At 33.8% G+C, this 12,706-nt stretch overlaps 1 protein-coding gene across 3 annotated transcripts in view; it reads left to right on the top strand.

The window, feature by feature from the left end:
* LOC103681545 (U2 snRNP associated SURP domain containing) overlaps nucleotides 1–12,706 on the top strand; it is a 55,528-nt gene that overhangs the window by 11,674 nt on the left and 31,148 nt on the right. The window contains exons 4-13 of one of the 3 annotated variants that reach the window (XM_008711141.2): nucleotides 705–803; nucleotides 2,835–2,949; nucleotides 3,418–3,551; nucleotides 6,156–6,223; nucleotides 6,804–6,898; nucleotides 6,982–7,017; nucleotides 7,108–7,190; nucleotides 8,576–8,741; nucleotides 8,928–9,139; nucleotides 10,070–10,113. In XM_008711141.2, coding sequence (XP_008709363.2) covers nucleotides 705–803; nucleotides 2,835–2,949; nucleotides 3,418–3,551; nucleotides 6,156–6,223; nucleotides 6,804–6,898; nucleotides 6,982–7,017; nucleotides 7,108–7,190; nucleotides 8,576–8,741; nucleotides 8,928–9,139; nucleotides 10,070–10,113 — 1,052 coding nt within the window. Of the gene's footprint in view, nucleotides 1–704; nucleotides 804–2,834; nucleotides 2,950–3,417; nucleotides 3,552–6,155; nucleotides 6,224–6,803; nucleotides 6,899–6,981; nucleotides 7,018–7,107; nucleotides 7,191–8,575; nucleotides 8,742–8,927; nucleotides 9,140–10,069; nucleotides 10,114–12,706 lie in introns of those variants that run through there. The other 2 variants (XM_040636710.1, XM_040636711.1) reach the window with 2 other exon arrangements.

Raw genomic sequence — 12,706 nt, 5'->3', positions numbered from 1 at the left:
GGATTTCAATTACAGATTAATATTTTAGGTTGTATTTAATAGATTCTACTCTCTTTTAAATTTATGAATCAAAATCTAACATTTAAATGAATAACTGAACAACTAAAGATCTATAGATGATTTTACTTCTGCTGAAACCTGAAATACTATCATTATGCTCCTAAACATCAGTATTGTTGAAGAATGAGTTCATTTACTGAATTATTGAAGGAAATGATGTGATTTGTAGTACCTGAAATGGAGGTTATAGATGGTATTTCGATTCCTGCTACTGAACTTTGGAAATACATGCTGCCTTCTCCCTATTTGAATGTCTGTTTTCCATCACTGCTTCTTTACCCAGAACCATCTGTACTTTTTCTCAAGTGCTTTTATTCTTGGTGCGGGGAAGTTGGTTGAATGAGTTCTAAGCCTTGGCATCTCTCTCTCTGCTTTTTTACCTTTTTTAAAGAAAATGGCTTTTGTTTGTTATTGACCTTGAGTTAGCAAATGAAGACATTCTTTAAGGAATACTTACATCAGGATCAAGCCCAAGGTAGGCACTTGATGCTTAAGAAGAGTAGCCTCAGCTTTTCTGCTTTATAGTGAAATTTCTTTTTAAAAGCCATCTAATCTGAAGACTTGGTTATCAGTTGAGATGTACCAGTTGAGTTAGATAGTATTAAGAATGTATGTCAATATATGCTTTTTATTTCTTTCCACAGCCTCTTCTAGAAAACAAACTTAAAGCATTCAGTATTGGAAAAATGAGTACAGCTAAGCGAACTTTAAGTAAGAAGGAGCAGGAAGAACTAAAGAAAAAGGTAATGTTTAAATTGTTTTTTGTGTTATCCTTGGAAATGTGTCTAAATAAGTGTGTAGAGAAATGCTTTTCGAAGATTCTTGACCGGGGTATTCTCAGCTCCCACCACCAAGTCATATCTGTAACACAAGGTACATTTAGAGGAGTCCAGTTTGTATTCCTGTCTCACTGCTTCTTCTGTGTAAAATTTGGTTGTTTTCTGGTCTCTTCTTTTTGTATAGCAAGTGTGTGTTAATGTATATTGTACCTCTCTCTCTCTTAGGTGATCCATAATATGCCATATACGGTGTACTGTTCTCCATCTTGCTTTTCACACTTAACATTGTATCTCAGAGATTACTGCAGATATAATGAAATATTCCTTGTTTTTTTAAATAGCTGTGTAGACATACAGTAGTTATTCACTAAAATTCTGTTGAGGGCATTTTTGTTTTAGTCTTTTGCCATTACAAATAGTGCTGTTAATGAATAATGTTATGCATATGGGTTTTTTTTGCTAGTTTATCTTTGGGATATATTCCTGTAAGTGAGATTACTGGGTTGAATGGTAAATGCATAAATGTAGCTCTATTGGATATTGTCAAGTTGCTCTCTATAAGGGCAGGGATATTTTGCATCTCTCTCAGCAGCGTATGAGAGGTTGTTTCCCGATAGCCTTGCCAGCAGAGGATATTTTTGAAGTTTTGCCTATCTGCTCAGTGAAAAATGATATCTCAGTGTAGTTTTAAATTTGCATTTTTCTTATAAGTAAGGTTGAACAGCTTTTGTGTTTGTTTCTGTGAGCTGTCTGCTTATATCTAAACCAATCTTTCTAGAAATTAGTAGTTTTATCTCTATTTTTTACTTCGTATATTAAGTATATTAATACTTTGTGACACAAGGTGCAGTGTTTTTTTCCCAGTCTGTCGATTGTCTTTTTATTTTGCTTCTGGTGTTTTTTCCATGCAGAAATTGTTTATTGTTATGTAACCAGATTTATCAGTCTTTCCTTATGATTTCTAGTTTTCAGTGTTTTTCTTACTCCTAGCTTATAAAGGAATTTCCTCATGTTTTTTCCTAATACTTAAATAGTTTCTTCTTCTTCTTCTTTTTTTTTTAAGGTTTTTATTTATTTGTCGGCGGGAGGGGAGCAGCAGGCAGAGGGAGAGGGAGAAGCAGACTCCCTGCTGGGCAGGGAGTCCGATGTGGGACTCCATTCCAGGACTCTGGGATCATGACCCAAGCCGAAGGCAGACACTTAACTGATTGAGCCACCTAGGGATCATGACCCAAGCCGAAGGCAGACACTTAACTGATTGAGCCACCCAGTCGTCCCTTAAACAGTTTCATTTAAAAAAAAAAATTAAATTTGATTCATTTGCAGTTTCTCCTGGTATATGATGTGAAGAATTGGTTCATTTTTATCTTTTTTTCAAATAGTTATCCCAACATCATTCATTGAAAAGTCAATCTAGTCTCCATTGATTTGAGATGCTCCTTTTATTGAATACTATATTTCCAAGTGTTATTGGATTTATTTCTCTATTTTCTGTTCTGTTCTATTGGCCTTTATGCGTACATGTTTTGGGGACATTGTGAAGAGTTATAATTGAAATTGTCAAGGTTCTTTTGAGCTTTTTTTCTAATGCCAGCTGTGGAGTTATTGCTGCTTCATCTTCTAATACTCATGTCTTTGGTTTGCAAAGGAAATTTATAATCAGTGAATTAAATCATCATGTTTTGGGAACATCAGAAACATTAATAGAATAACAATATATAATTGTCATACAGTTTAACTCTTGATGTCTCTAAATAAACTTACTTAGTGGGTCCTTTTCTAGTTCCAGAAATTGCCAGTAGAGGATCAAAGTCTTTCTTAGTTTCAGCGTTAATTAGTATCTAATATCTACTAAAGATTAGATATTACCCGTTAGGACTGCCTAACCTGCTTTTACCAATGAAGAGAAAGATTTTGTTTACATTATTCCTTGATGAGTTTCGCCCTGTGTACAATATTTTTTTTATATGAAGTGGTATTTTCATGTGTATTTAGGAAGATGAAAAGGCAGCTGCTGAGATTTATGAGGAATTTCTTGCTGCTTTTGAAGGAAGTGATGGTAATAAAGTGAAGACATTTGTGCGTGGAGGTGTTGTTAATGCAGCTAAAGGTTAGTGTGAATATTATTGTCCTTAAGCAACCCAAAAAGTCTTGGTAGAATAACTGTAGGTAATTATGAAAGATGTTTGGTGTCTTTTGAATTTCGTATTTCCTTTCTATCAGCACCCTCTAGTGTTGATATTAATTATTAATTAGCAGAATAAATGGCCAGATGTGTATTAATGAGAACTTGGAGCCAGATAAGTTTTAAAAATAGTTTGTACCTTTCAGCTTTGAATACAGCAAAAGACTTTGTGAAAATTTTAATATATTTCATAGTTTTACTATAAAATGATTAAATTAGTATTTTTGAAAGTAAGATGGTAATATGAATTAACTTCATATTTTGTCAGTAGTTGTATATTTTAGTGCTAAAAGCATTTTACTAATTTCTGTTTATTTTCAAAAAAATAAAAAATCAGATAATATGAAATTATTTTTGAAAATTAGTTTTAAAACTTACTGTTTTAAATTTCAGAAGAACATGAAACAGATGAAAAAAGAGGTAAAATTTATAAGCCGTCTTCAAGATTTGCAGATCAAAAAAATCCTCCAAATCAGTCATCCAATGAAAGACCACCATCTCTTCTTGTGATAGAAACCAAAAAACCTGTAAGTCAGACCCAAATAAGTGACTTTTTATGTTCAGAGATGATACTGCCAATGATATTTCAGTACTTCCACTGTAAGCAGGACTTTGGTTTCTTGTTTTTAATTATTTTGGGAGTAGATGTTGAGTTTTGGTGTTTAATCTTCCTAGAGAAGAGGTGATAAATTAGAGTAGGACATGTAGGCAGTGTTCTTTTTAGGTTTTTTGAGCAGTGAACCTTTGGTGTTATTATATTCATAGTATACCGCTAGTAAAAAGTTGAGTATATTTTAGGCATAAATATAAAATAATGGGATTATCTTTTTAAGCAGTTCTGAACTGTGGTATTTAAATAATGTCAGCATGTGTAGTGGCAGTTACCTTGGAAGACTATATGTATTCCAATAATGTATCTTTTGCCTAGAACGTTTTTGGAATTAATTTGGAATTACTGTCAGCTAGTGGTACCTTCTTTTAAATATTCTCAGTGTTAGGAGATTTTTAGTTTTTTGATGGTGGGATTTTTCATGGGGGTTGGAAGATAGAGGTGGGTCATGTTATTTGGAGCCACATTTGGTGAAGAAATATGATTACACTGAATGGTGAGACTGACTTTTCTTGTGTGACTTTTATTTATTTTTTTTTATTTTTTTATTTTATTTTTTTTAAAGATTTTATTTATTTATTTGACAGAGATAGAGACAGCCAGCGAGAGAGGGAACACAAGCAGGGGGAGCGGGAGAGGAAAAAGCAGGCTCATAGCTGAAGAGCCTGATGTGGGGCTCGATCCCATAATGCCGGGATCACGCCCTGAGCCGAAGGCAGGCGCTTAACCGCTGTGCCACCCAGGCGCCCCTCTTGTGTGACTTTTAAAATAGCTCTGAAAGCAATGCAATGGAAAAAAGCAATTTTATTGAGATGTAATTCACATACCATAAAACTTACTCTTCTAAAGTATATAGTTATTTTTTAAAGTGTATTCACAGTTGTGCAACAATCACTAATCTCTAATTTCAGAACATTTTTATTACCCCAGAAAGAAACTTTATACCTATTTTTAGTCATCCCCTACCCCTGGCAACCACCAATCTACTTTTTGTCTGTTTGGATTTGCCTGTTTAGGACATTTCATGCAGATGGAATCATACAACGTGTGGCCTTTTGTTTCTGGCTTCTTTACTTAGCATAATATTTCAAGGTTCATCTGTATTCCAGCACAGACTAGTACTTCATTCTTTTTTATAGTTGAATAATATTCTATTTTATGGGTATAGCACATACTGTTTATCCATCTATTACTTGATATTTGGGTTGTCTCCACTTTTTAGCCATTATGAATAATGTTGCTATAAACATTTGTGGACTTACTTATTCAGTTCTCTTTTATATACCTAGACATGGAATTGCTGGGTCATACGGCGATTATTTGTTTAACCTTTTGAGAAACTGCCAAAACTCTTTCCAAATTAGTTGTACCATTTTACAGTCCCATCAGCATTGTATGAGGGTTCTAATTTTTACACGTCTTTACCAACACTTGTTAAAATTGTCTCTCTCTTTTTTCCTTAAGATTATTTATTTATTTATTTATTAGAGAGAGGGGGAGAGCACAAGTAGGCAGAGTGGCAGGCAGAGAGAGAGAGGGAGAAGCAGGCCATCCGCTGAGCTGGGAGCCCAATGCAGGGCTCGATCCCAGAACCCTGGGATTCTGGGATTCATGACCTGAGCCAAAGGCAGCCGCTTAACCGACTGAGCCACTCATGTGCCCCTAAAATTGTCTATTTTAAAAATTTTAGTCATCTTACTGGTCTTTGTCCATTATCGATAGTGTCCTTTGAAACACAAAAGGTTTTAATTGTGATGAAGTAGAGTTTATCAGTTTTTTTTTTTACTTTGCTTATGCTTTTGATGTCATATCTAAGAAACCATTGCCTCATTCAAAGTCATGAAGATTTATTTATTCCTGTGTTTTTCTCTTAGAGTTCTATAGTTTTAGTGCTTTAATTTAGGTATGTGAGTCATTTGAGTTAATTTTTGTGTGTGGTGTGAAGAAGAGGTCCAACTTCACTTTTTCTTGCATGTGGATATTGAATTGTTCTCTCACTATTTGTGAGAAAAGGCTATTTTCCCCCATTGAATTTTTTTGGCACTTTTTAAGAGAGGGATTTCAAAAGCAGTTTTAAAAGAGGAGTTTCAAAGCTGTTACTGATTATTTCAATAATTCATAGTCTTCCTAAGGTGATTGTTTTGAAGAAGTGCATATTTTTGGTAGTTGCTCATGGCAGTTACTTGGCAGTTAGTTATGTTCATTAGTTTTGCTCCCTGTTGCCTTCTAATAATATTCAAGTCTAAGTAGCACAGGCTTTTGGGAAATAAAGTCTGCGGTTCCTTTATCTTAACACTATTGCTTGTCATTTTCTATAATTGCTTTAATAATTGAATTGTTAAATTTTTAATTCAAGAGAACAGGAAGGAAGTGCAGTGAGAACAGAAGCATTCTTTTTAATTTAAATAATAGAACACAATTGACAAGAAAATAAAAATTATTTAAAATGACCTGATTATTGAGCCATTAGTTTTGTTTGACCGTGTTTTGTTTGAAGTATAACTTGTCATATCCTTCATAGCCACTGAAGAAAGGGGAGAAAGAAAAGAAAAAAAGCAATTTGGAACTCTTCAAAGAAGAATTGAAACAGTAAGTTTTATAGTGTGGAGAATGGCTGTCATAGGTATATTGAACTGATACTTACAGATGCAGGTATGAAGAATGTAGTGTACCGGTTAGTTATCACAAACTGCCTTACCAATGATGAGGTTGTTTTAGATATTATAGTGATTTTTTTTTAGGGTATGTTTGGAAATGATTGAGCATTTCATCCAGCATCTAGGTTGGTAGCATAATACGGATGCAATTCAATTGATTTATCTAATGTCCGGAGTCCTGTTTGCAGTGGAAACAATGTAGTCACTGAGATGGGGTGAGGAGCGAGCAAACTTAACCAAGAAAGGACAAAAATCAGCGGTTTTAATGTTGAATTTCCTTCTCACCTTAGAAGTGAGCTTTGTATTCTAATGCTTGCATGACATGTCAGAAATTTGCTTATAATGACTGTTACAGCTGAGGGACTCTCTATTCTTGGTTGTTAGTACTGGCATTTAATTACTCACAAATATTTCAAGTTACATGAACATAGTACCTGGATAAGTTGTATTCTTAATAAATGTGAATGAACGACTTTTGCCTCATTATTAGTGATTATAAATGTTTTCAACAGAATTCAGGAAGAGCGTGATGAGAGACATAAAACAAAAGGCAGGTTAAGCCGATTTGAGCCACCTCAGTCAGATTCTGATGGTCAGCGTCGTTCCAGTAAGTGGCATTTATTTTAATGTTTATATTTGTGATTAACTATTCTAAAAACTAAGAATTGTTTTCTTTTCCCCCTTTTTAAGTGGATGCGCCTTCAAGAAGAAATAGATCATCTGGTGGTAATACAGTTTTTTGCTTTTTTAATTAGTAGAAATTGTCCAAACTTTGTATTTTGCAGGTTATAATTTTTTTCTCCCTCTTTGTCCTAGTTCTTGACGATTATGCACCTGGCTCACATGATGTAGGAGATCCAAGCACTACTAATTTATATCTTGGAAACATTAATCCACAGGTAATATTAGAAAAGTTAGATGAATGTTGGCTTATATTCTTTATAATTATGGAAGAAAACTGCTTTGTCAATAAAAAATAAAGTAAAAAATCTGAAGTAAGCAAATTTGAAGGAACCTAGAGACTATCTTATAAAATTATCTTATAAAATTGAGCCTTACTGGTATGGGCTGAATTGTCTTGCTACAATTCTTAAGGCCTTATCTCCTCTTTCTGTAACTTGACTATCTGAATTTGAAATGTCTTACTGTGTACTGATATTATTATTTATCAAATCAGGATGTGACCAATGGTGGACAGTGTTCTTTTGAGACTACCCTCTTATTTATAGCTTGCTTCCTTAATGGACATCCTTTTTCTATTTTCTCTTCATGATCACAGACTAGTAATTTGTTCTTCTGTCTTTTATATTTTAATTCTTTTCATCACTTCAGTGTTACTTGTGTTATGAGGAATATAGTGGTTGTTATATGTAATATGCTTTTTTTAAAAATTATGGTTTTTTTTGTTTTTTTTTTCTTTTTGTTTTTTTAAAAGATTTTTTATTTATTTGACAGAGATAGAGATAGCCAGCGAGAGGGGGAACACAAGCAGGGGGAGTGGGAGAGGAAGAAGCAAGCTAGCCCCGCCTTGGGCTCCCTGCTCAGCGGGGAGCATGCTTCTCCCTTTCCCTCTGCCACTCCCCCTGCTTATGCTCTCTCTCTCTTTGTGTCATCCCCCCCCCCCCCCCGGTCAAATGGGAGGGGCAGAGGGAGAGGGAGAAGCCTGCTGAGCAGGGAGCCCAACATGGGGTTCCATCCCTGGACCCTGGTATCATGACCTGAGCCGAAGGCAGACACCCAACCAACTGAGCCACCCAGGCACCCAAAATTATATATGTTTTGGACCTCATTGTGTATTTACCATTTTCTCTTTTCTCTCTTCTGAATTACATTGGATGCTAGAAAAAGAAAAAGTGATTAGGTGCTTTTTTTCTTTCATCATCATGATGTACTTTCTCCTTGCCTTAAACGTGATAATCAGAGCTGACTAAAAATTGTTGCTAAATTCCTAAATAAACCACTGCCGAAGAACAGCATCTGAAGATGCAGGATCTCAAAAGGAGCAGCAGGAGAGGTAGAGGTGTACTTTTCTTTTGCCACCCAGCCTGTTCACCCTGATCACTTATTTGTGTTTCTGGTATGAAAAGATTTGTGAATGTCTCCCGAGGGCAAGATTTTACCTATATAGGGTCTTAGTACTTGAATGGAAAGTTGTGGCATTAATAGGTCTCACTGTTGATTTTGTAAAAATTTGCTTTCTGTCACATAGACTTCTTCCCCCCTTTTTTCTGCATACTAGAAAAATATTTATGCCTTATATATTTATTTTTATGCCTTTTAATAGATGAATGAAGAAATGCTTTGTCAAGAATTTGGAAGATTTGGACCGTTAGCCAGTGTGAAAATTATGTGGCCTAGAACTGATGAAGAAAGAGCAAGAGAGAGAAATTGTGGCTTTGTGGCCTTTATGAATAGAAGAGATGCTGAAAGAGCTTTAAAAAATTTAAATGGTAAAGTTTTTATTGTCTACTACAGAATTCAGACTTTTTTCCTGGTTCTGAAAAGTATAAAAACTCTAGGGAAAAAATGGACCAGAAATGGAAAGGTTAAACATGGAAGTTAATTCAAATTAACGAAAAAGTCTTTTATTTTCTTTTGAGAATTACCCCGGTGACCTTTCTTTTCTTTTTTTGCAGGAAAGATGATTATGTCTTTTGAAATGAAGTTAGGTTGGGGTAAAGCTGTGCCTATTCCTCCACATCCAATATACATTCCGCCTTCCATGATGGAACATACGCTTCCCCCACCTCCATCAGGACTGCCTTTTAATGCGCAGCCTAGAGAGAGGTTAAAAAACCCCAATGCTCCAATGTTACCGCCACCTAAAAACAAGGAGGATTTTGAGAAGGTAATTAAAAAAATGTACATAGGGCCGCATCTAATTTGTAAATACTAAATCTGTGGTAGTATTTCTTTTCAATAATTTTATAGAAAATGTGTGTGTAATTCTGTTTGACAACTCTTAAAGAAATAAGTAGATGTGTTCCCTGCCTTAGCCCATGGAAACCCTGTATTGAAATACTAGGTCATATTTTTTATTTGTGGCTACCATTCCTTTTTTGACCATTTAAGTTTTTTTTCTCTTTGTCCACTGTTGTACCCAGGTTGCTTAAGTGCAGTATCTAAATTTACTTTGTTCTGAGAAAGTGTTACTTTGTATTTGGTTAAGTGACTTTTCAATTAGAAAGATCTAAATACTTAAACTGTTTGGATGGCTGCTAGCTAACTTAGTTCTCAAGATCTGACGTATTAGAGTATTTGAGAGCATATGTGGTTTTTAAAAAAGCAGTTAACTACTCTAGTAAAAGCAAAGGGTGAGTATTTTCTTTTTATTAAACATAAAACCAACTTAATTTCAAGTTTATAAGAATTTGTTGGTTCTATTATGAAATAATTACACTTAAAATGACAGGGCTGGTTTTAAAGGCTTGGGAACAAAGTAGCAAACTATATGGTCAGAGGCAAACAGTTAATTATTTCACAAATTAAAATCTTTATCTGATAATTCTCAGTGTAGTACCTATTTCAGTGCATTGATGTGCATTCTGGCAGGAATGTTCTGATTCTTTGCATTTGGTGAACATTTATTGTTCACTGAACACATCCATTTGCATTTATGTAATTGCTTAGTGTATAATTACTTCAAATGCAGTGATTGCCTGCAAAACTTGTGATTAGATGTGTAGTGTTTTCAATGCATTATGTATATTTTTGCTTGTTACTTGTTAACAATACTCACATATTCTATGTTTATTATCTGATGTGACTTCATATACAGACTCTGTCGCAAGCCATAGTCAAAGTGGTTATCCCAACAGAAAGGTACATGTTTTTCTTTATTATTACTGATCTAAATATAGACAATATCCCCTTCTGAATTAAAAAAAAAAATGGTGTTGAGGAAAAGGTAATATCTTGACTGAGCAATGGTTCCTTCCCAGTACTTTTTGGGGGGATATGTGACTAACTTTAGTATACTTTGCAATTTTATGTCATTATCTTTTTGTTTTTATTGTTACCAAAGTAGGGAAGTTTATAGCTTTAGTAGTTAGAATGTGTTTGTTAGATTTAATCTGGAGTTGTTAGTCTAATAATATTCAGACTATTGTGATGGGAAAATAGGTGTTTTAAATGTATCTTAAATTGTATATTATGTTACAATTTGACCCAATCTGTTTTTTTCTCTTGGTTCCTGTTTGATTTGCAACCTTAGTTTGAGTTCTCCTTACTGAAGGGCATAGCTTTGGTTTTTTTCTAATTGATTAGGAATTCCTATTATTTTCATGAACACTCAACATACTAGAAATTTTTTTTCATGGTAACAAAGGTATTTGGAATTCTTTTATTTTCCTTTCTTCCCTTTTTTTTCTTTTTCAACATAATGATAAAGCAGAAGAATTCATGCTCTAGGTATGCTCTTGCTCAGTCAAGCTAAGCCTTTTCCCAAACACAGGAACACAACACTGGTTGAATAATAAATGAACACAAAAGAATACCAAATTCTCTTTGACATTGGCCTTGGTGAGCAACACCAGCTGAACTGTCTGCGGCAGCGGGGGACCAGGAAAACATCATGGGATGGATTGGGAAAGTATACAGTTTTTGACCAGACATTGGTACGATCGACTCCAATAAATGTGGTTTTATTATAACTGAGAGACAATTTTTTGGTTTTTTTTTTTTTGTTATTGTTGCCCAGAGTAAGATAATTGCCATTTTAAAATAAAATAATGCACTTTAAGATATATCATCTTTGTGTACTACACTGTTTCATTCTGATAGAAAAGTCATCCTTTTAAAAATGATGTTAAATACACAATCTTTAAGGAAAAAGTGTGATTACAATTCTTTAATAATCTTGAATTCAAGTTAGCAACAACTAATTGTCAGATTTTGATTTTAAATAATCACATGAAATATTTTAAAACTTTTAAGCTTTAAATTTTCTAAAAATACATTTTATCAGTTTACAAGCCTGTTTAAAACTATAGTGGGTTATTTTTCCACTGATAAAAAAGCATTCACAGGAAAGTATTTTTGTAGTATTCAAAAAGCATATTCCAGTAGTAGCTTTACATGTGACTCAGCTTATTTCTAAACTAAATTTTGAGTATACATTTTGTTGAAAAGTCTTAACTCACCATTACAGTGAATCCTTTGTTTTAAACTTGCTAAACCACTTTTCATTTATAATATGCAAGTCAAGTTGCGTTTGACTTAATTCATGCAAGTTTCTGAATGTATAGTATTTGTCCCCCAGTAATTGATTTTATATATTATGATATTTACATAAAATTTCCCTTCACTTTAATTTGACACATACCATTGGGAGTTCTGGAACTGAATCTTAACTTTATATTATCTCCCTTCCCTCCAAATAATATCATTAACTATATGGATGCTGAGAATACATTGTCATTTGGATAATAAGAACTGCATATTTGCAGAGTAATTAATACTTCTGTGAAAGAAAAATAATTTTTAGATACAAAATTAAGTGTTGCTTTTGGTTTTTTGTTTTAACAATTTGAGGTTGAGTTAGTAGTTTTAAATATTTAGTTTCCCCTCTATTAAAGATTTAAACTTTCATATAATTTTTTTGATCTAGAGGAGGTCAAAAAAATTAATTTTTTTCACTGTATAGAGATTTTAGTGTCCATTTAAGTAGGTTTGTTTGAAATGGGAGAAAATAATTACAATGACCATGAGATAAATTATTTTATTGTTTATGTACTCTGCAGCAGGGCATTATAGAGCCAAAAAAATCTGTCTTATTCTATAACTATATATTTATTTATATTCCAGCAATTACATGAACTTAATTTGAGCTGGGAATGCTAAAGGTGTAATTTAGTGTGTGCCTTGTACCAAGAGCCAATATCCTTTTGCTTTCCCCAATTTCTATTTGCCTACTCTGTATGCTGGGGGACTGGTGAAGTGAGAAATCAAAAGCAGCTTATAATAAGCTGAGTCATTTTGCTTGATGCTGTAATTAATGTCTAAAATAATGTTTAAATCACATGATTTTAGGACCTAGATTTTAAAAATAAAGATTTTCTATGAGCCCAACCAATAATATGACTGTGCTAAAAAGTTACACGTTTCTTCTTGTCTTAAATATTGGAAAGTAAATGTTATGAAAAATGGGAGAGGCATCTCACCATGTCCCGTATTTTGGAATATTTTGGAAAGAGGACTCCATTTAAGGCTTTGGCAATATAATTGCTTCATTGAGTCATAATACGCAGGCAGAATTATACATGTCATGAGTTGTGTGAACCAGTTTGAAGTGTGATCCAAAGGGATGTTGCCTCATTAAAGGTCAGATTCAATAAAAACTCCATCTGCTATATGTGTACCAGAAAAGCACAAGAGTTGGATGGATTTTTTATTAAATCAGGCCTTAACACTTGTT

The sequence above is a fragment of the Ursus maritimus genome, unplaced genomic scaffold, assembly GCF_017311325.1.
Source record: "Ursus maritimus isolate PB19 unplaced genomic scaffold, ASM1731132v1 scaffold_20, whole genome shotgun sequence".
Taxonomy (NCBI): Eukaryota; Metazoa; Chordata; class Mammalia; order Carnivora; family Ursidae; genus Ursus; species Ursus maritimus.
Note: the sequence above shows the minus strand (reverse complement) of the source record. Positions and strands in the feature narration are given on the sequence as shown.